At 44.6% G+C, this 19,641-nt stretch overlaps 1 protein-coding gene across 3 annotated transcripts in view; it reads right to left on the bottom strand.

The window, feature by feature from the left end:
• Window positions 1–12,550: 12,550 nt before the first annotated feature.
• The window catches only part of CABP1 (calcium binding protein 1), a 209,306-nt gene continuing 202,215 nt past the window's right edge, over window positions 12,551–19,641 (bottom strand). For all 3 annotated transcript variants that reach the window (XM_086942851.1, XM_086942850.1, XM_086942852.1), the window contains 3 exons: window positions 18,473–18,582; window positions 17,136–17,283; window positions 12,551–14,965 (listed from right to left, as the gene is read on the bottom strand). In XM_086942851.1, the coding sequence (XP_086798977.1) occupies window positions 14,940–14,965; window positions 17,136–17,283; window positions 18,473–18,582 (284 nt within the window). In that variant the 3' untranslated portion in view covers window positions 12,551–14,939. The remainder of the gene's footprint in view (window positions 14,966–17,135; window positions 17,284–18,472; window positions 18,583–19,641) is intronic.

The raw sequence follows: 19,641 nt of genomic DNA on the forward strand, positions 1-19,641 counted from the left end.
TATATACTTAGGAATTAGCATTTAAAAAACCTTGCACATTCACTTAAAAAACCATAGGTTTCAGGCCTTATATAGTTAGGAATTAGCATTTAAAAAACCTTGCAAATTCACCGAAAAAAACATAGGTTTCAGGCCTTATATAGTTAGGAATTTGCATTTAAAAAACCTTGCAAATTCACTGAAAAAACCATAGGTTTCAGGCCTTGTATAGTTAGGAATTAGCTTTTAAAAAACCTTGCAAATTCACTGAAAAAACCATAGGTTTCAGGCCTTATATAGTTAAGAATTAGCATTTAAAAAACCTTTGAAATTCACTCAAAAAACCATAGGATTCAGGCCTTATATAGTTAGTAATTAGCTTTTAGAAAACCTTTGAAATTCACTCAAAAAACTATACGTTTTAGGGGTGTATAGTTAGCTGGACATTTCACTCATACAAAACAATTGAAATTACTCCTATATGGTTAGTTGTACTAACTATATGTCGCGCACCTGCAATCCACTGCTGATGATGTCACATATTAGATCATTCATGACATGGTTAGTGACATCACTGATGACATCTCAAATGACATCCACTCCCAGGTGAGTAGCATGCCAAGAATTGTAGTGTGCTTTTTCACCTCCAGTGGGGTCCGTTCTGTTGGTTAAATCAAATTTCATCCATTATTAAAACAATGTTCATGACCCTCCTGTGGGCCTCAGAGACACCGATGCGGCTTTATTTTGAGTAATTCCACGTGCTGCATTCAGACTGAAAAGGTTTCTGCCCGCAGCCCCGCACTTCCTTTACACGGGCGGTGCATCTTTCACGGCTAGGACGCGCCGTGCTAACATCTCTCCAAGGAATGATTCACCTAAATCTTTATTCACATGCCGGGAATTGTAGTGTGCTTGTTTTAATAATGGATGAAATTTGATTGACCAAACAGAACGGACCCCACTAAAGGGGAAAAAGAACACTACAATTACCGGCATGCTAATCACCTGGGCGTGCATGATTAAAAGCGGAAACGAAATTGCTGTGTTTCTGTGTTGGTCAAAATAACCCCATGAAGAAGGAGCAGGCGCTCTGAAACACGTTGGGACAATGAGTAATTGTGATTGGAGGCACTGGTGCGGCTTTGAATAAAGATTCAGGTAAATCATTCCATGTGGAGTAGCGTCTTTGAAGATCAGGGCAAAGGAGTACATGCGGGCGTCCCGAGGTGATTACCTCGGACCTCCTGTGTCCCTTCATAGCGTTGTGGTGGACTCCGGATTTGTCGATCCCTCAACTCGAAAACTACTGCAGAGCAGCGCCAGTGTTAGTCCGGGTCTCTTGTGCGGCAGGGACACCCTTAATGCGCCTCTGGTCAGTGCATAAATATCAAATAACACCATCCTTCAGAAGAAATCAGGCAGGGGTCCAGAGGGGATTCCAACAGGTAAGCTTTATTCTTGAGGCACAGCAGAGTAGTGGCGGCGTATGCATTTCGGGCGGGTGTAAGTGCCCTCATCAGCGCCCTTCACTACAATGAGTTCAAATTGTAGTCCCGCTTCCCTTCACACATTCCGCTTCCCCGCCAAATTTTTTTCACCTGCTCTCTTGCTGGAGTCAAATACCGCCTACAGCTCCCAGAGTGCACTGTAATCCACATTCGGGTTGGTGATACATATATATAAAACCTACTGCGGTCGCCAGTAGGTAGTTATAGTTAGGACCTAGTTTCCATAGGAAAACATTTTTTGGACTTGGCTGTATGTTTGGTGCCAGCTGATGAATCTTCACGAAATTTCCAAAACAATTCGACGCTCACTTCAGCTGCTGTCTGAAAAGTTTTGGGGTGATCCATCAGGCGGGAATTGAGAAAAAAGGAGTTCCCAAAACACCTTTTTCAATGTTAATCCCCATAGAGATTTCTTTTTTTAATTATTTTTATAAAACACGCTCGTAAGACATTACAGGATTGAATATATGCATATGCATACAACTAGTTTGACTTAATAACAAGTGCACAACGTGGGAGGGGTTATACCATCATACACAACATAGGAATTATCATAAATGTTGGATTAACCATACTGCTTAAAAGCAGGGAAGTAAAATGTATCAAGCTCGATAGTGTTCAATACAGAGCAGGTGTGTTGGTGTGATAGGGAGGCATTCTTCCTCTCTATGTACTTCTATAGTTATGCCACAGGGACCATATTTTCTCCCATTTCTTTAAGCATCCTCTACTTTTAAACACTGTTTCTTCCACTCGTTGGCACGAATCTAAGCCCATAGCGATTTTGAACAGGACTGCTGCCTGAACCATTGAACGGCATTAAACCAAATTTGGCAAAATTACAACTCTTGTTCCAGAAAGTGTGCTTTTTCTGATTTGGTGTAATTCCGTTCAGTAGTTTTAGAGATAATAAATAAAAACTGATTTGTATATCTAGGGCCCCGGATCCTTTGCAGAATTGACAGTCCCCGTGCTGAAATCTAATTGGTTGCCAACAGTGGCGGCTGGTGTTATTTCAAAGTGGTGAGGTGCTGCTGAGGAACTGCTGAGGAAACGAAACCAAGGACAGCGGCCCTCTAGAGGTGTGAGTATGTGGGCTTCGAGGAGGAGGCGGGCCTGGGGACCTGTGCTGGCTAAAGTGTAGCGGCTGGCTAAAGTGCAGCGTCAGTCTGCTTATCTGCTTCCATTCGTGGCCGGCATTGCGGGTAGGGGTGGTGGAAATGGGGTAGTCGCGCCGCAGAGGGGATGGGGGGGAGGCAGGAGGGGTTTATTGGAAAAAAAAGTAACACTTACCGTCCCGAGACTCCCGCCGGCCTGCACAGTGAATTCCTGCAGTCATCAGGAAGGCAGCCTCCCTCCCCTCCACCAATCACGACGCTGCAATGGCACGATGTGATTGGTGAAGCCGCTGCCCCACCGGGTCATTTTCTCTATGTATGCTGCAGCATACATAGAGAACAGGGAGAGTAGGCGATGTTGCTCGAGGGCAGGGGGGAGTGGCTTGCCTGAGGACGCCCAGTCAGTACGAACAACAGTGGGCAAGCCACTCCCCCCTGCCCTCAAGCAACACCGCCCACTCCCAACCAGGAACTTCTGCTTTCTCGCCGTGCGAGAAGGCAGAAACATAAATGGTAGTTATTACCATTTATGTTTTCTGCCTTCTCTCACGGTGAGAAAGCAGGGGGGCAGCGCCCAAACACCCCTATAGAGGAGCCGCCACTGGTTGCCAACACTTCAACCATGAAGTGTTGCAGCCGTCTTGGGACTGGGCTTAAGCTGAGTCCCACAACATTTTTTAAAGATAAAGAAAAAGGGGCGAGGTCGGAATACCCTTACCCCAGGGTGTGGTTGTGGGGTTCAACAGGGACTTGGCTGGGGGTTAAAAAAATAAGAATCTGTTGCAATTTTGCAGCAAATTCTTAGGTCGAGCCTCAAATTTGCAGCAAAATTGAAAAAAAAAACAAGCGCTGTCTCCCATGCTTGTTTACACTATAGGCCCGGGGTGGGGAATTGGGGCATATTTTATGAAAAAGGAGGGGGGCACACTGAGCTCCCCCTCCTAAGGCTTAGTTGGGCCCCGGGGACCACCACTTCCCCAGGGCTTATTTATTTTATTGGAGGGGGCGGCGCAGACCGCCCTCCATGGACTGGTTTAGGTCCCTGGGACCACCACCTCCCGGGGCTAAATTAAACAATATGGAGGGGGTCCACGCTGACACCGGTCCCCGGGCACCACCACTGACCAGGGATCAAATCCAAAGTGTAAACATGGAGAGGTGGTGTGGCCTTCCTCCTTGGCCATACACAGCCTCGGGGACCACTAACTCCCTGAGGCCGGCCCGTGCAAATGAAAGGTTTGGGGCCACACAGCCCACCTCCTGGAGCCAATTATGGCCCTGGTGTCTGCCATGACCCCCAAGGTTAGCTCCCGGGACATAGCAGTTTGCTTTAGCGAGAGCAAACATAAGTCTGCTGCCAGCAAGTGGGAGCTGTCAAACCTCTGCCGCTTGCTGGAAGCAGAGTCTTCACCTATTTCCTTGCCTGCTGTAATGCGGGCAGTGAAACAGATGAGAAAATTGCTCCTGCATGCAGGAAGCTGCATATTTAGCAGCTCCCTGTGTGCGGGAGCAATGGCAGCTCCCGCAGGAGGCAGGGAGTCTGCTGGGCTTTGAGTCTCTCCTGCGGCACCATTATTGCACACTGGGTAGCCAGGGTGGGCTCCAGGGAATCCACTGCCAGGTCCCGGGGATGGGTCCTTGGGGCTGAAATCAGCCTGGGCAAGGGGGGGGCGTGGCACCTCTCTCTCATTAAATTATTCTCAGTCCCCAGGAATGAGGTCCCTACGGCTGAAATTGGCCCAGGGAAGGTGACCGTGCCTCCATGCTCCCCTGTTAAATTTTGGCAGGCCCCGGGGTAAGGAGTCCCCGGGCCAAAATAAGCCCAGGGAGGGGGGCTGCATAACCTCCTTTGCCCATTAAGTCATGGCTGGGCCCTAGGAATAGGGTGCTGGAGGCTGTTCTGGCCCTGATGCTCATTTCACAGAAATTAAACCTCAATGGCAAGCACTTATAAAAATATAAACATAGCAGGTGTCTCAGTTGAAGCTCCACTTCTGTAAAGGACAAATAAACCTAACTCCTTGGCTTGCGAAGGCAAAGCGAGTGTGTTTTCTGGGCAATTCCATATTGAAAGAAAATCTGAAATTCTTGGTGGAGGTAAATGCTTTGTTGATCTGTAGTGACTGTGACAAGTGGGTCCTATCTTGTTACAGAGTCCATGGTTCTCCCTTTAAATTGCTACAAGTATGTAAATGCACAAATCACTTGGAAGCTTCACTGTTAGGCCCCGCCCACCTTAGTAGTATGCAAAGGTCTTTCTGTCTTTTGCTAGGATGATGGACAGCTCAACTAGCGGCCCCCCAGAAAGTTTCCCGCCGATTTTGGTGAGGCCTTAGTTGATGCCATGGAATCTTAGGACATCTCCACCAAACATAGAAGCACTTGCGTCATATAGTTCAGAAGAAAGACCCTTGTTTGATGAAGATTTGCCTCTTTGTAGTCTTGTTGTCTTCTCTATAGGAGGATTTATGTTATCACATATTTACGTTTAAAGATGCACCAAGAACAATCACCTTGTCAAAACGCACACAAGGTTACAGGTGACATTTCCTTGTGCTTCATTACGCAGCAATAGTGTAGAATATGTACCGGAGATTTACCCAACGAGGTAGCACTTAGTAATTACCAAGTAAAAAGTCCTCCATTTGGGTAGAGATTTTATGCAAAACTTTGGACTCTTGTTGGATAAAGGAGAAGGTGTGGTTCCTTTGTGGCCCAGCGACTCACACAGCTACTGACACATCCACACAGACACTTAGACACCCACTCACACACCCACTGACAGACCCTCTTAGACACTGATTCACCCACTCACTGACCCACTCAGACACTCACACCCCAAATCACAGACCCACTCACACACTCATAGATCCACTCAGACACTCATGCACCCACTCACAGATGCACTCAGGCACTCTCACATCCACTCACAGACCCACTTATGCACCTACTCACAGAAATCCTCACACACTCTCAAAATTACTCACAGCCCCATTCACTCCTGCACCCACTCACAGACCCAGTCAGAGACTTACAAACCCACTTACAGACCCACTCAGGCATGCACTCACTCACATACTGACTCACACTCTCATGGAGGCACTTGTGAATCCACTCTGACACCCAGTCACAGACAATCACTCAGATACTGACACACCCAGTCACATACCCACTCAGACACTCACACACCCAATGAGACACTTATGTAGCCACTCCCCAGACCCACTCATACACTCACACGCCCACTGACAGACCCACTGTCACACCCATTCACAGACCCACTGAGAGACTCATGCACGCACTCACACACTCACTCTCAAAGTTTACAGGATACAGTTAGGAAATAAAATTAAAAAAATATTAGAAATTCACTTAAAAAAACAAAGGTTACAGGGACGTTATATTAAGGCTCAGATTTCACTCGTACAAAACCATTGAAATTCAGCAGGTATAGTTACTTGAGCTAACTGTAACCCCCGCCATGCACTGGTTATGACCTTGCATATTACATCACTCATGACATGGTCAGTGACATCACTGATGATATCTCAAATGATACCACTGATGGCTTCCCTGATGCCATCATCCACAGAACCACTCACACACCTAGTCACACCACATACAAACTTTCATCCATCCACCCACAAAAACACCCACACAATCACTCACATATCCATTCACAGATCCAAATAAGTACTCACACAACCCCTCACTCATCCATATAGCCACCCGCACAGCCACTCACTCAACCATTCACTCACCCGAACAGCTACTCATACAACCAGTCACTCACCCATACAGTTACTCACACAGCCACACACACACCCATGCAAGCACCCACACACTCTGTCACACACCCTCTTACATACCCATTCACACATCCGCTCCCAAATCTGCTCATTCACCTATCCAGCTATTCACACAGATGCTCACTATCCAATACAGTCACTCACACACCAACTCACTTAACCAAACATCCAATCAGCCACTCACCTATACACCCACTTACATACCCAGTCACTCTCCCATGAAGAACAGGGTCAAGACTGATTTGCCTATGACGGGGTCTGAACTAGGGTGGCGAAGTGAGCTAAAGAACTATAAAGGATTCAACCCGGATCTGTGACTGGGGGTGAGTGTATGAAAAGTTTCAGCACTCCGTCCATCATCTCCTTGTGTTTGCACTGTTTTATGCTGGTCAACATGAATACTAACTAGACCAGAGATGCATTTTAGTTTCTACTTTTAACTGATCTCAGCTTCTTAATTTTTGCACTCCTTGATCTCAAATGTGGTTGCATCTGTTCTGTTCTGTTTTTGAGATGTGTTGCCCAAGCTGCACTTGTGTTGGCATCTCTCTCCTATGTGCTTCCTGCCTCCCTAACTCCAAGTTGCTCTCTCCCCATATGCTTCTGCCCCACAAATATTAGCTTTGCTGTCCTTCGCCTGTGTTTTACCCCTCTTGTTGCTTCTCCCCACCTGCCGAGTTGCTTCACCCCACCCGCTTCTGCAACCTGCTCATCCATTAGTTTTTTAAAGAACTTTTAAGCTCTTTTTTTAAAACATTGCTTTCATGCTACTTTTTTCAAATGTACCAATCTATCTCAGATCAGTAAATAAAAAACAAAACCTAGTGTCATATTATCAAGCCCCTTATCGCCCCGTTATCAGCACTTTTCTGCCGATAACACGGCGATATTTGCATCGCCCTATTATCAAGGCAGTGTTAAGTCAATCAACGTGGCTTAAAGCCACGTTAATTGACTTAACGCTGCCTTGGTAATAGGGCCCCTTTCACGATAAACTCATCGTGAAAGGGGGCGTGTAGTGGGTGTTGTGGTGGGCGTTCCACCGCAACACCCATTCACTTTGACGCTGCCACCTATTATCAAGCTTGGCGATAATAGGTGGCAGTGACAAATTTAAGAGAAGAAAAACCCTGGCGTTAAGGTGGCGAAACGAGGAGAAATGAAGCGAGGAGAAATGCTTCATTTCTCCTCGTTTTTGCTTTTTTCATGTGTGCTGCCTTGTGCAGCACACATGGAAAAAGCAAAACGCCAAGGTTTCTTTATGTACAGGAAGGCGTCCCTTCCTGTACATAAACAAACCTCTTTTTAAAAATGCCAATTTGTAACTTACATGTGTGCTGCATAAAGCAGCACACATGTAAGTTACAAAATGGCATTTAAGGTTTGTTTATGTGCAGGAAGGAACTCCTTCCTGAACATAAACAAACCTCCCTGCTCGCAGCAAGGGTGCCTGCGCTGGCGATAAGTTGTAAAACCTAAAACCATTGCAGCGGGAAACGCTAGGCTGCACCATATCCTTGGTAATATGGTGCAGCCTAGCGTTCCCGAAGTGGCAAAGAGAGGCGTTAAGCCAAGATGGCTAATGCGTCTCTTCGCCACTTTTTTGATAATATGCCCCCTAGTCTTTTAGAGCGAACAAAGCGATACAAAAGGGGATGATGGACGGAGCGTTTGAGCAAATCAAACACTCACCCCCAGTCAACTGATCTGGGTTCAGTTGTCTGAACTGGGGTGGCAGAGTGAGCTAAAGAATGGTGATGGATTAAACCCAGATCTGTTGACTGGGGTGAGTGTTTGATTTGCTCAAACGCTCCGTCCATCATCCCCTTTTGTACCCCTAGTATTTTAGAGGCACATGCATTGTGTTGAACTAATGCACATACCTTCAAAATGAATGGTTGCATCATCAGGTCTTTTTTTCTGTAGCCATGGTGCTCAGCAGCCGCAGTGCTGTAGAGTATGGCTAAAACATTCACAAAGTTAATAGGACTTTTAGAAGAGACCTATTGGGTTTGCCAATGCTTGTTATTAGAATGATTTGCTACCTCAGTCAGCGTACTGATACACAAACTCTAACAATTGGGCTGAGTCACTGTTAATCTTTGCTTCATTGCTTTCTTATCAGGCTGAAATTACTTTTTACTAGCGCCATCAAAGAAAGCAGCAGATGCTACAGGTAGAATACAGTCAAATGGTGCAGAGACAAAGCTCAATATTTGAAGTGTGATGCTCCCATTCGTCTCTTACTTAACCAACCACAAAGAAAGCAATGTGACATACCGTATCCTGATTTGTCATTCTTATATAATCTCCAAAAGGATATGTCACATGAAGACACTACTTAGGTTTTGTAAAGCTAAACTTCCTCAACTAGTGAGAGGGAATCATTGACCTTCGGTGGGGGGAAGCAGTTCATATACCATGTAGCCCCCCAGTGGAGGGGCATTTCTGTAGAGTCATGTTTTACAGACCTTCCCTAGCTGCAAGAATTGTGAACTGCTGGGGTGCGGAGATCCACTGTGTCAGTGTTATCTTCGTGGATTCCACCAGTAAATATATTGAGTGTAAAATGTCTTGGTGAATGCAAATTGATTGTGATTCTGGTATCAACACTTAACTGATGTAATGTTCACTCTGTGATACGCCCCGACTTGCATGGTTTGTTTATACGTTTATCAGTCATTTTGAAAATACCTAAAACGGGTAGGGTGTGCCCCAGTAACCTATACCCCTTTGGTTAGGATGTTTCCAAGGGTCCTTCTCGCCCACTCGCTCGTGGGTATCCAGAGGCACCCACTTTCGGACCAGAGAAAGCTCAGAAGAGGCCAGAACCTCCTTTTTGCAACCTAAGGAGAGCCCTGGAGGACGAGGACTGGACCTGCCCCCTCTCTTGTATACAGGGCAAAGAAGTGACCTCAAAAGGTCAAAAGGGGGTCCTGTTAAAGCTACAGGGATGCATCAAGCAACAAGAGGCTTTTCCTACAACTGTCCAGCTGATCAGTGGCAATCAGACATTGGATGGAATATACCTATCACCCTGTGAGTTTCTACGTGCCTCCCCTGAGGACTTGCGGTTCTTTGCAGGTGTACTCCTGTGGTGGTTTGGGATTTTAAGGACTCAGAATGTTTTTGCCCAAGACGAACCTGGTTGGTGTCAGTGTCAAATTGTACCTAGGCTCTATTCTACCGAGACCATTAACTAAAATTGGCACGTTGTGCTCCTTGGCGCTATTTCCTCTTAAAACTTAAAAAATTCATATCTCCAGATCCCCATATTGGATTCTTTGTCATTTTAGTGTCATTTTGTGTATTAAATGTTACTCGGTTTTTCTAATTTGTTTTCTTTTTTTATTGTTTTGCATTTTGACTGGATTACTGTTTTAGTACTGCATAAATACTTTACACATTACTATAAGTTAAGCCTTTCTGTGCTATGCCACAGCTACCAGGGGGTTGAGCTCATGTATATTTACTGACTTTGGTGGCTTAGCCAGACAAAGTCTGTGATTATTACTTGGCGTGGGTGCTTATTCCCCTCAACTAATAACCCCGTTTCTTACATAAAGTGTTTGTTGTTGATGGACAGGCAGAATGTTATGCTGGGACAGCACGACTTGCTGCACACTTTGTGAGCATTAGTGCCCTTCCATCCTTAATTTCTTTATATGGCATAATTACAAAAGACTGAACATAAAAAAGCTTCCTTGCCTTCCAACCTTGATATATAAACAGGACTATACCAAAGGCAAGGGTGCTCTCCATACAGACCGCCTTTGATGCTTAAATGTATCTGGTTTTTAATGTGCTTACACTGTGTCCGCATGCTTTACCACATGAAAAACAGATCTGTTAACTTGTCAGTGCTTGTTAAATACAGGGATCAAGAATGCAACTTTCCATGAGTGTGCCATATTTCTTGATGTAGCATCTGTGCTAAAGGCTAGAGCAAGATAAACATCCACCATGTCCTGGTTGAAGTAGACCATCAATCTTGGCCTGATCAGGAATGACTTCCAGGTACAGCCACCTCCACAACTCATCATAAGAGGACTGTGCAGAGGATATTGGAACCTTATGATTATTCTAAGGAACCGCCCACTGGTGATGTCTCTACTGCGTAGGTATGGTTGTTCCTGTGAGTCTCAGGGATTATATGTAATCCCTCTTAAGTGCCTTGATGCTCTTTTCAACAAGTTTCCAGAATTTCCCTCCATCTTTATTCATGATAGCCTTGTGAAAAGCCTTTAATTTATTTGGAAAAGTTCTCTTTTAGTATTGGTATTGCACACCATGGGGCATATTTATTCAAAAGTAATGCAACGCAGCACAGCAAGTCACCTGCGTTACAGGGAAAGGGCAGGAATGCGCCGTATTTAACACAATACAGACCATTCCGAACTTTTCAAAAGCGTTGGCGAAAAATGGGCTGCCAACGCAGGTACGCACCCTGATGCAAGTGTGCCTGCATTGCCTGCAGGGTTGTTTTTGTGCAGGAAGGCACACCTTCCTGCACAAAAACAATCCCCTGAGGTATAGTATTCTATTTATGGAAAAAGGAAGTAATGGGGAGAAATGAAAATATTTCTCCTCGTTACACCTCCCCAGGGCTTGGCTTGTATATCATTGTATGCGTGCATCATCAGCCTCCTAAAATGTTGATTTTTATCAACCCAATTGAATGGAATATTGTTACTGCCATGTAGACGTTAGATGCAGGTTTGTAGGTGGTTCTCTAGTCATAAACAATTAGGTGCCCATTAAGATGTAGGGCGGATCGCCACCGCCCGCGTTGGTGGTGGCGATCCGCCCTACAATCTTCTCCGGCCGCCACCCCCCCCCCCATACTAGTATGGCGGGGGGTACCGCGGGCGGAAAGGAAGAGCGTCCGCCGCTTTTCCGCCCGGTCGACAAGTCAACCAGGCGGAAAAGGGTTTAATATGGTGGCGGTGTCTGCTAGACACCGCCATCCATATCAGGATGCAGGCGGGAGGCAGCCTTTCAGTGTGGATTTTGAAGTTTGGGGCCCGTTGCGGGCCCCCAGGATGCTGGGGGCATGGGGGGGCACATGGACCCCCCCTGCATGTGCATGCACAACATGGCAGGCACCGCACGGTACCTGCCACATTGTGCATGCATATGCACATCATGCATTTTCAACATTGCGGCGGGAAGTGCTGAAAGCACGCCCGCCGCAATATTGAAAATGCAGGATGCGCCCGCCAGTGTGGCGGGCACATCCTAATCACACCCATGGGACCGCCACACTTATGGCGGGCGGTCCCTTTTTACGTTGGGATGGCGGGCAGACTTTGTCCGCCCTCCTTCCTAATGATGCCCTTACATCTTTGATAAGTCAGGTGACAAAGTGTAAGATGCTCTGCGGGGGAACCACCTGGAAATCGTGGACACGGTATGGTGCCAGCATCCCAGTGGCAGAGGACAAAGGCTTGTTCAGTTGTTCTGAAGACTGCTGTAGACCAGAGGTAGCTGATATCAGGGTGTCTTTGTTTTATTAGCTTTAAAGAGAGTTTGATGGTAGTGATATTACAGTTGTTGGGTAAAGCCATCCAAGTTCATCAGATAGAGCCACTCCTGGATTTGGGCTTGTTTGAAGCTGTTGCCACTCAGGATGGACCAGGAAGCAATGGTTACAATTATCTGTGATGAGCAGGCATCATCCACAATTAGGATAATCAATGTATATAATTCAGAGTGGCCTGAAGCTTACCTGGTACTTGCGCAGGTGACAATAATCTGTTGTTGCTGTTGGATGATATCTGCTTTCTCATCTTTAGCTCTCTTTACTACCATCTTTAGCTCTCACTCCCTAGACTCAAGCTCCTTCTGTGCATGCTTACGTTTGACCAAAGTCCTTTTTCCATCAAACCTTCCAGTTCTTCATAGAACTGCCTACTGTTTCTCTACTTTAAAGCTCTTTGTCCAAACTCTTTCTCCATATTATTCGTCATGGTCACCCATCCCTCCTTCTGCTGTGTTACAATTGACTCTTTGCATTGTCATGCAAGGTGACATGATCTTGTAAAACGCTCAACCAATCCGAGGTGCCTTAGAGGTCTGAGGACTTGCAGATATTTGCTTACCTGAAGTTCTCTTAAAAACACTGGAAATGTTATAATATTTGAGGCTTTTTTTATTGTGTGAGAAAAGGTCATAACAAATATCTTTTTTTGCAGTAGGCAGTAATCCACAAATTAACTATTTGCAGATTTTTATCAGCCAAATACGTGGAAAATCCTTAGAAGCTTCCGAATTTACTTTGCACTAAAGACATTGAAAGTGACTCAATTGCTGAATTTTTCCCCAAAACCGAGAACATTTCACCAGAAGAATAACTGAAAATATATTTGAAAAATTGCAATTTTATGAAATTTCAAATGGTGAATTTCACCTACTTAAAGAAGGAGAATTATAAATGTGATGCTCTTAGTACCCATTGATAAGCCAATGTGAAGGAGTTTACCTGTGTAAATAGCTGAACCACATGATACCACATCTGGTAGGCGTTGCATGACCATCTCAGGGCCATATTATCAAGAAAGGGCGATACATTATCGCCGCCTTTATCGGCAGGAAACTGCCGCTAAAGTGGTGATAATGAGCTTGATAATAGGCCCTTGTGAATTCCCATAGAAGCCCAGGTTAACACCAGAACCTGGGCTTCTATGGGAATTCACAAGGGCATATTATCAAGCCCATTATCACCGCTTTAGCTGCAGTTTCCTGCCGATAAAAGCGGCGATAATGTATCGCCCTTTCTTGATAATATGGCCCTCAGTTTTTTAATCCTCCTTTTCTCTCCATCCTTTGCTTCCTCGTTATCTGTCTGACCCGAATCTCTATCAAGAATCTCGCTGACCATCACCCTCATCCACGTCACCCTTTATGCCTGGCATCTCATCCACCTTATTAGCCATCAGACATGAATTAGGGTTGCAAAGTTACAGCAAATCCTTGGATTTGTAGAGGATGGGGTATTTCTGGAGGAAAAAGCACTAGAAAAATATTCTCTAGCGTATACTTGATATGGCCAAGGGAATTCCACCAGTGGATTCTCCTACAATTAGCACTTGATACAGAAATCAGGGGATTTACCACTTCCGCCAAAAACTCTATCAGACTCTATCCTTGGCCAAATATTGGGAAGTCACCGGATTTCGAAATAAATAGGTCCCTGAGGAGTTTTTGTCTCTTAATGTTCACCTGTAGCTGGTATACAGGTTCAGCTGAACATCACACCAGTCTCAGCATGAGTTAAGGTCACTGAACATTCTAATAGCCTTTGGTCACTGTAGACATGACCTTCAAAGTAAATTTATCTAGGATCAGTCTCTGGTCTCTGTCTCTGGACCTTTAAATCTTGAAATCTATCACTTGACGGTCCTTATTTGCCCCTAAACACAATTGACCAATACTATTTTATCTTCCACATTTTATTTGTGTTTGGAAAATTAGGTTATGGGTCACAATAACATTTTCTAGCAACAAGCAAATATCAATTTTGGTAGAGATGTATCAAACACACACAGTGAAACATCAAAAATCACAGGGAAAGTCCAATGCGAAGACTCAAGAGAAGCACAGATCAGGAGTATGTTTGCGTCTAGCAAACAGAGGGACTTTCTTGCCCCCTTGCTTTGAAGTGTCTCTGCATTGAACAGTCAGAGAGACACCCTTTTCACTCTCCTAGAAATCTTTCTTTGACCACCAATTACAAAGCTTCTCTCATCTATTCTTTCTTATCATCCAGTCATAGTGATCCTCTTGTCTACTCATTTGGAAGTCTTTTTTCTTTCACCAGTTGCAGAGAGAGACTCTTCTACATTATAATAAGTCCTTCCGTGTTCAAAAACCAGAAATACTCTCTAACGTTTCTCATGGTAGACCGTCTGCCTTCACCATTCGCAAGAGTCTTCTCATCGTTGTCTTGAACAGTCACTCTCCTACTTTCTTTGAAGTTCTCAAATCAAACATCTACTCCCCCTCTTTCAGTGACCTTCAGACACCATTCCATTCTCTTTGGGATGCTCTCTAACCAGTTATCCCAAAGATCCTTTCTCTAGTTATCTCTTGGAGTCCTTTCCTTCGTGGAGTGCCCAAAGGCAAAGTTTATTGTAGTCTGTGCTTTGCAATGTGTTCTTTAAAAGTGAAGGCATCAAAAAGACAGTGTTGCAAACTTAGCAAAGCAAGTATCCCAGACAAGCAGCCTTTTGCTGGTCTTCCACTAGGCAGAGTAGGCCAGCTCTAGGGGTCTGCATGCCTTTCACAGTGACATGAGGTGGGCAGAGATAGAAGGTAGGTGCAGGAATCGAAGAGGGGTTGAGGCGGGAGTCAGGATGGATGGTGGCAGGAGTCAAAAATAGTGAAGAATCAGGCACAAAGATGATGAGAGGAACAGGCCATCTCCTGAGCTTTTGCCAGAGAACATGATGAAACAGGCTCGCCGGCGCCAATTGGTCCCATCAGATCATCTGCTCTCAATGCTTTGTTCTCCAAGCCGGCGATCATCGAGACATCATCCGTACAAACTCTGCAGGTGAGAAACAGAGACTCAATTAAAAGAGAAGAACACATTTTTTCTTTGTCCTTTGCACCTTCAACATTTTCACCAAACTACCTTTGCAGTGCTCAGGGTGACACCAGAAACTCTTACCTGGAGAAATTAGTGGATGGCTTGGAGCTGACGTGTGTTACGTAGCTAGCTCTTTGCGAATTCATGGAGATGAATTTTTGTATTCACTGTGGTTTAAAGAAGTTTAGGATCAGTAGTGTGATGCACCACTGTTCGCGTGCATGGGGCCTCATTTATGAGCCTCTGCGTCACTTTTACGCCGCCGGTGCGTCACTTTTCATTAATGAGGCCCATGGTTCCTTACAGCATGGCACTAGGGCATATTGAAAGGACGGGGTGCGGCATTGTGTCGCACTTTGGTGGATGGACTAGATATTGCTCACATCACAGCTTCACTGGTTGTGTATGTGGCAAAGGGTGTATTAAAGATGATAAGCATAACACTAGGGTGTGCTGCAAAGAGGGACTACTTTTTTCTTTTTGTTTGAGCATTTCATGAAAGAGTACATTGTTTAGCTCTCTCCCTCATGCCCTTTTGCCCTCACTGCGCCTTTCTTCCCGATGCTAAACAGCATCATCTAAAATGATTGTGCTTTTACTGATGCCTTTCAGCATAGCCAAAAAGCATTGCAAACCCAGTAGGTTACAAAGGCGAGTCCGATTGGATTTGCTAACGCTTGTTTATCTTTTCTCTTATTCTCCTTTTTAGTTTTTTTAAATAGTTTTAGTAGCATTTCCCCCTTCTCATTTGCCGAGGTTTGGCAGGTGAACGCTAGTTTGTGAATTATGGCAGGTATTAGGACAAAAATGAATTAAAGGAAGGGAAGGGCTTCAGGATTGCTGTTGATTTACACTGCGGCATTTGATTGGCGATATTTTTGTTTGTGACACAATAGTAACTTCTACCCTAAAATCCTCATCACGCCTCGTGTTCCATGCCATGTTCTTCAAAATATATTCTTGTTGCATTGCTGTCCTCATCTTTTTTCATGGCATTTTCATATTAACAGCCGTCTCTTGCCCACCATACCTTCTCCTCCTCACTTCTTCTGTTTGTTTCTCCTGGAATTGCAGGCCACGCCCCACAGGTTTCTCTTGGTGTCAGTTTTTTAGCCCCCACAATGTACTGAAAAATGTTAGTTGTTTATAGAAACCAATCGACACACACGTTTCCCTTGAATTCCAAATCACAGCAGGTATTTTTGGTTTCTTCCTCGGTGGTTGAAGTACAAATTACTAGGGATTTAAGATAGTGACTGTAATCTACAAATATATACCTACATCTCTCTTAGACCTGGTTACTTAAACTGTTGGCACACACGCATACCCACATTCAATATTGTTGTCCCCACTACTTCCATTGTAAGTACTGCTGAGTTATTCCTCCTGGATTATCTTTTCATGTGCATACAGCATTCACATCACAGCATCTGTTGACACAACTGGACTCTTGACCCACAGGCCTGAGGAACCCGGTTCCATGATATAGAATTAACCCGGGTAGGCATCACGATGAAGATGTTTCCATCAAGGGCTTCTGAGTCACACCAGAGACAATAAGAATGAAGAATGAAGATTGAGGTGTCTGTGATGTCATTCAGAAACTAGAGATCATAGACATCCTCTTAAGAATACTCACTTCTGTTCAATGTTATATTAAAAGAGGACTCGTCACCTGCAGCATTTCCACCCGACAGTTTCTTACCTGTCCTGTTAAGTAAGGGGTGAGGAGAGGTGTGGTGTGGTGGGGCAGCTGCAATCATATGGGGGAAGTTGGGCCATGGAGCTGCAGGTATTGGGCCTGGTTCACAAAGGTAAACTGAGACGAAAGTCTAACTTTACAACTTTTTGTATTCACAAAGGGCATTTACCAGTCCTAAATTTAGACTTTTGTCTCAGTGAAAAGTTTAACTGAGAGAAAAGTTGAACTTTACATCTCGCAAATGCCCTTTGTGAATACCGAAGGAAGTAAAGTTAGACTTTCGCCTCAATTTACCTTTGTGAATTGGGCCCAATGTGTTGCCCATTCTGCCTTTTGGAAATGCATTGGTTTTAGAAGGGCCTCTGATGGAAGCCACATACAACCTTCCTGTCTCGCTTGGTAGAGATAGCTTGGTGATGCTCTTACCTTCAAAGTCCACTTGTCCATCGCCGTTGAGGTCCACGTCGCGGATGATGTCCTCAATGTCGCGATGTCCCACTTGCTGGCCCAGGAGCTTCTTCATGGCCTCCCTCAGCTCACTCGTGCTGATCTCCCCGTCACCATTTGTGTCAAACTGTGGAGAACGAAGAGAGTGCAGGAGCATGACAACAGGAAAAGCAGCTTAGTCTCTTCTGACACTTTATGTTTATTTTCCACATTGGCTCCTTCGTCCTATTCTGGGATGCCTCTCAACCTGTGATTGATTCTCACATCTGTGCACCACCGCTGCAGACTATTCTTATCTCTACCTTTCCAGCTGATCTATCTTGAAAACGCAGATGTTTGTCTGAGCGCTGGCTTTGCGACCAAGTGCATCATGTGCAGAACAGGAAAGGACATAAGCAAGTACTTCATCTACATTTTGGGTGTGGATATTATAACGTTTAGTTCCTTAAAATCTGACACACACTTTTAGAATTCTGAATATATTCATGTTTAAGATTTTTATGAGCATATGACCTTCCATTCTCAAGCCTAAGGATCCCTCTGTTGATGGCAGTGGGGTTTGTAAAACATCTGGGCTTCATTTAGAGTTGGGCGGTGAGTTAAAATCCTCTATATTCTGAAGGAAATGCAAAATCCAGAGGCCAATCCACCAGTAGAATGTCTTTCAGAGGCAGTTAATATAGGGGAAGAAAATCCAACTGGTGGATTCTACATTGGATTTAGAACTTCCTCCAAAACAAAAAGTTACCACCTACATCTAAACCAATCACTTCCTGGACATGTAGGGCCCGATTCACAGAACTAACTTAAGACAAAATCCTAAACTTACTACTTTTGGTATTCACAGAAGTTAGGATTTGTATTAAGTTTGTCTTAAGACAAACTTAAGACAGACTTAAGGCAGACTTAAGTCAGACTTAAGTTAGGATTTTGTCTTAAGTTTGTCTTAAGACAAACTTAAGACAAAATCCTAACTTGTGTGAATACCAAAAGTAGTAAGTTTAGGATTTTGTCTTAAGTTAGTTCTGTGAATCGGGCCCATGCTGTGCAGAGAGGCGCTCCAAGATGTATTCAGTGAAGGCATCAAAGCGAACAAATGGAACACTGAAGTCTAAGAAATTTTTGACTTTTTTGCTTCTGTTTTGGGAAGTTCGTTTTTTTTTACCATAGAAGTGTATAAAATGACTTATCTGAAGCATTAGAGGTGATGGAGGATGGATGAGGAGAGAGATGTGAAAGGGTAAGGCTCTGTCGAGTGGTCCTTAGGCAGTGATGAGAGGACGCGCACCAAGCAACAGGTAAAGGGGATGTCTCACCTCTTTGAAGGCATCGCGGAGTTCTTTCACGCCGATCATATCTGCGGTTTCTGCCAACAATTTTGGTCCCATTAACTCCACAAAATCGTCAAAGTCAACGTGACCTCCCACTGCGGAACAAAAGGGGAAAAAGTGACAAGATGAAAACCAGCAATCCCAGCAAGGCAGTGTAACACCAAATGTAGCAGCACTGTAATTCATGAAATTAGTATAATTTACGCAGACCCACAACGCTACCTGCAGTAGGCAGCATCAAATACACGAGCTGTCCCTACAGTGAGTACAACCAAGCCTAGGGCCAGGGCATCCCCTACGCGGAGTAACACCGCCTTCACCACCCACAGGGCACCAGCCACCTCAACACACCAGCAATCCCCATACTGGGCTTGAGCGACAGCCATGCCACAACAATCCCCACATTAACTAATATTGAACACAGCACTGCAATACTACTTACATTCGTTAAGTATTACAAACCATAACGTCTCAACTATCTTTGCACCTGGTAGTAGGTAAAAGCAACAACAAGAAAAACTAAACTCCACATGCAAAGAATCGATATATTAGGTATCAGCAGCCTGAGCACCTTAAAAGACATGAAAGTGGGTAACAGCAAAATGAGAACCCCAATGTTCCTTACCTTACATAACAATAACTTCAACGCTGCAGTAATTACTGACACCACAGCCAATGTACTAAGTAAATCCAAACACAGCATCTCAATTTGTCAGGAACTGGGAAATACAACTGCAGCAACCTATCTATTTCTAAAGTGGGTAACAACAATTGCAGAACAGCAATAAACTCTACTATTGGTAACACTATGCACAATACCTCTCCGATCATTACACTAAGATAAAAACAGATGTCACCGCTCCAGCAATAACTATGCTGCTATTACTAGCCAGAGCACAATATGGGTCTGTACTCTGGGTCACACCAACCCCAGGATGCCAATAAGTACCCCAATGGATACTACCACCTACAGCACTTCAACAATCCTTCCAAAGGGTAGACCGACCAGCAGCACTACAACAACCAATGTCCTCAGCAACACTAACCACAGCATCCCAAATAAGCACTACATAGTGTAAAGCCAAATATAGCACCTCCAATATCCTACGGAGATCATGACAGGCAACAATAGCAGAGTAACAATCTCTTAATCT

The sequence above is a fragment of the Lissotriton vulgaris genome, chromosome 11, assembly GCF_964263255.1.
Source record: "Lissotriton vulgaris chromosome 11, aLisVul1.2, whole genome shotgun sequence".
NCBI classification, from domain to species: Eukaryota; Metazoa; Chordata; class Amphibia; order Caudata; family Salamandridae; genus Lissotriton; species Lissotriton vulgaris.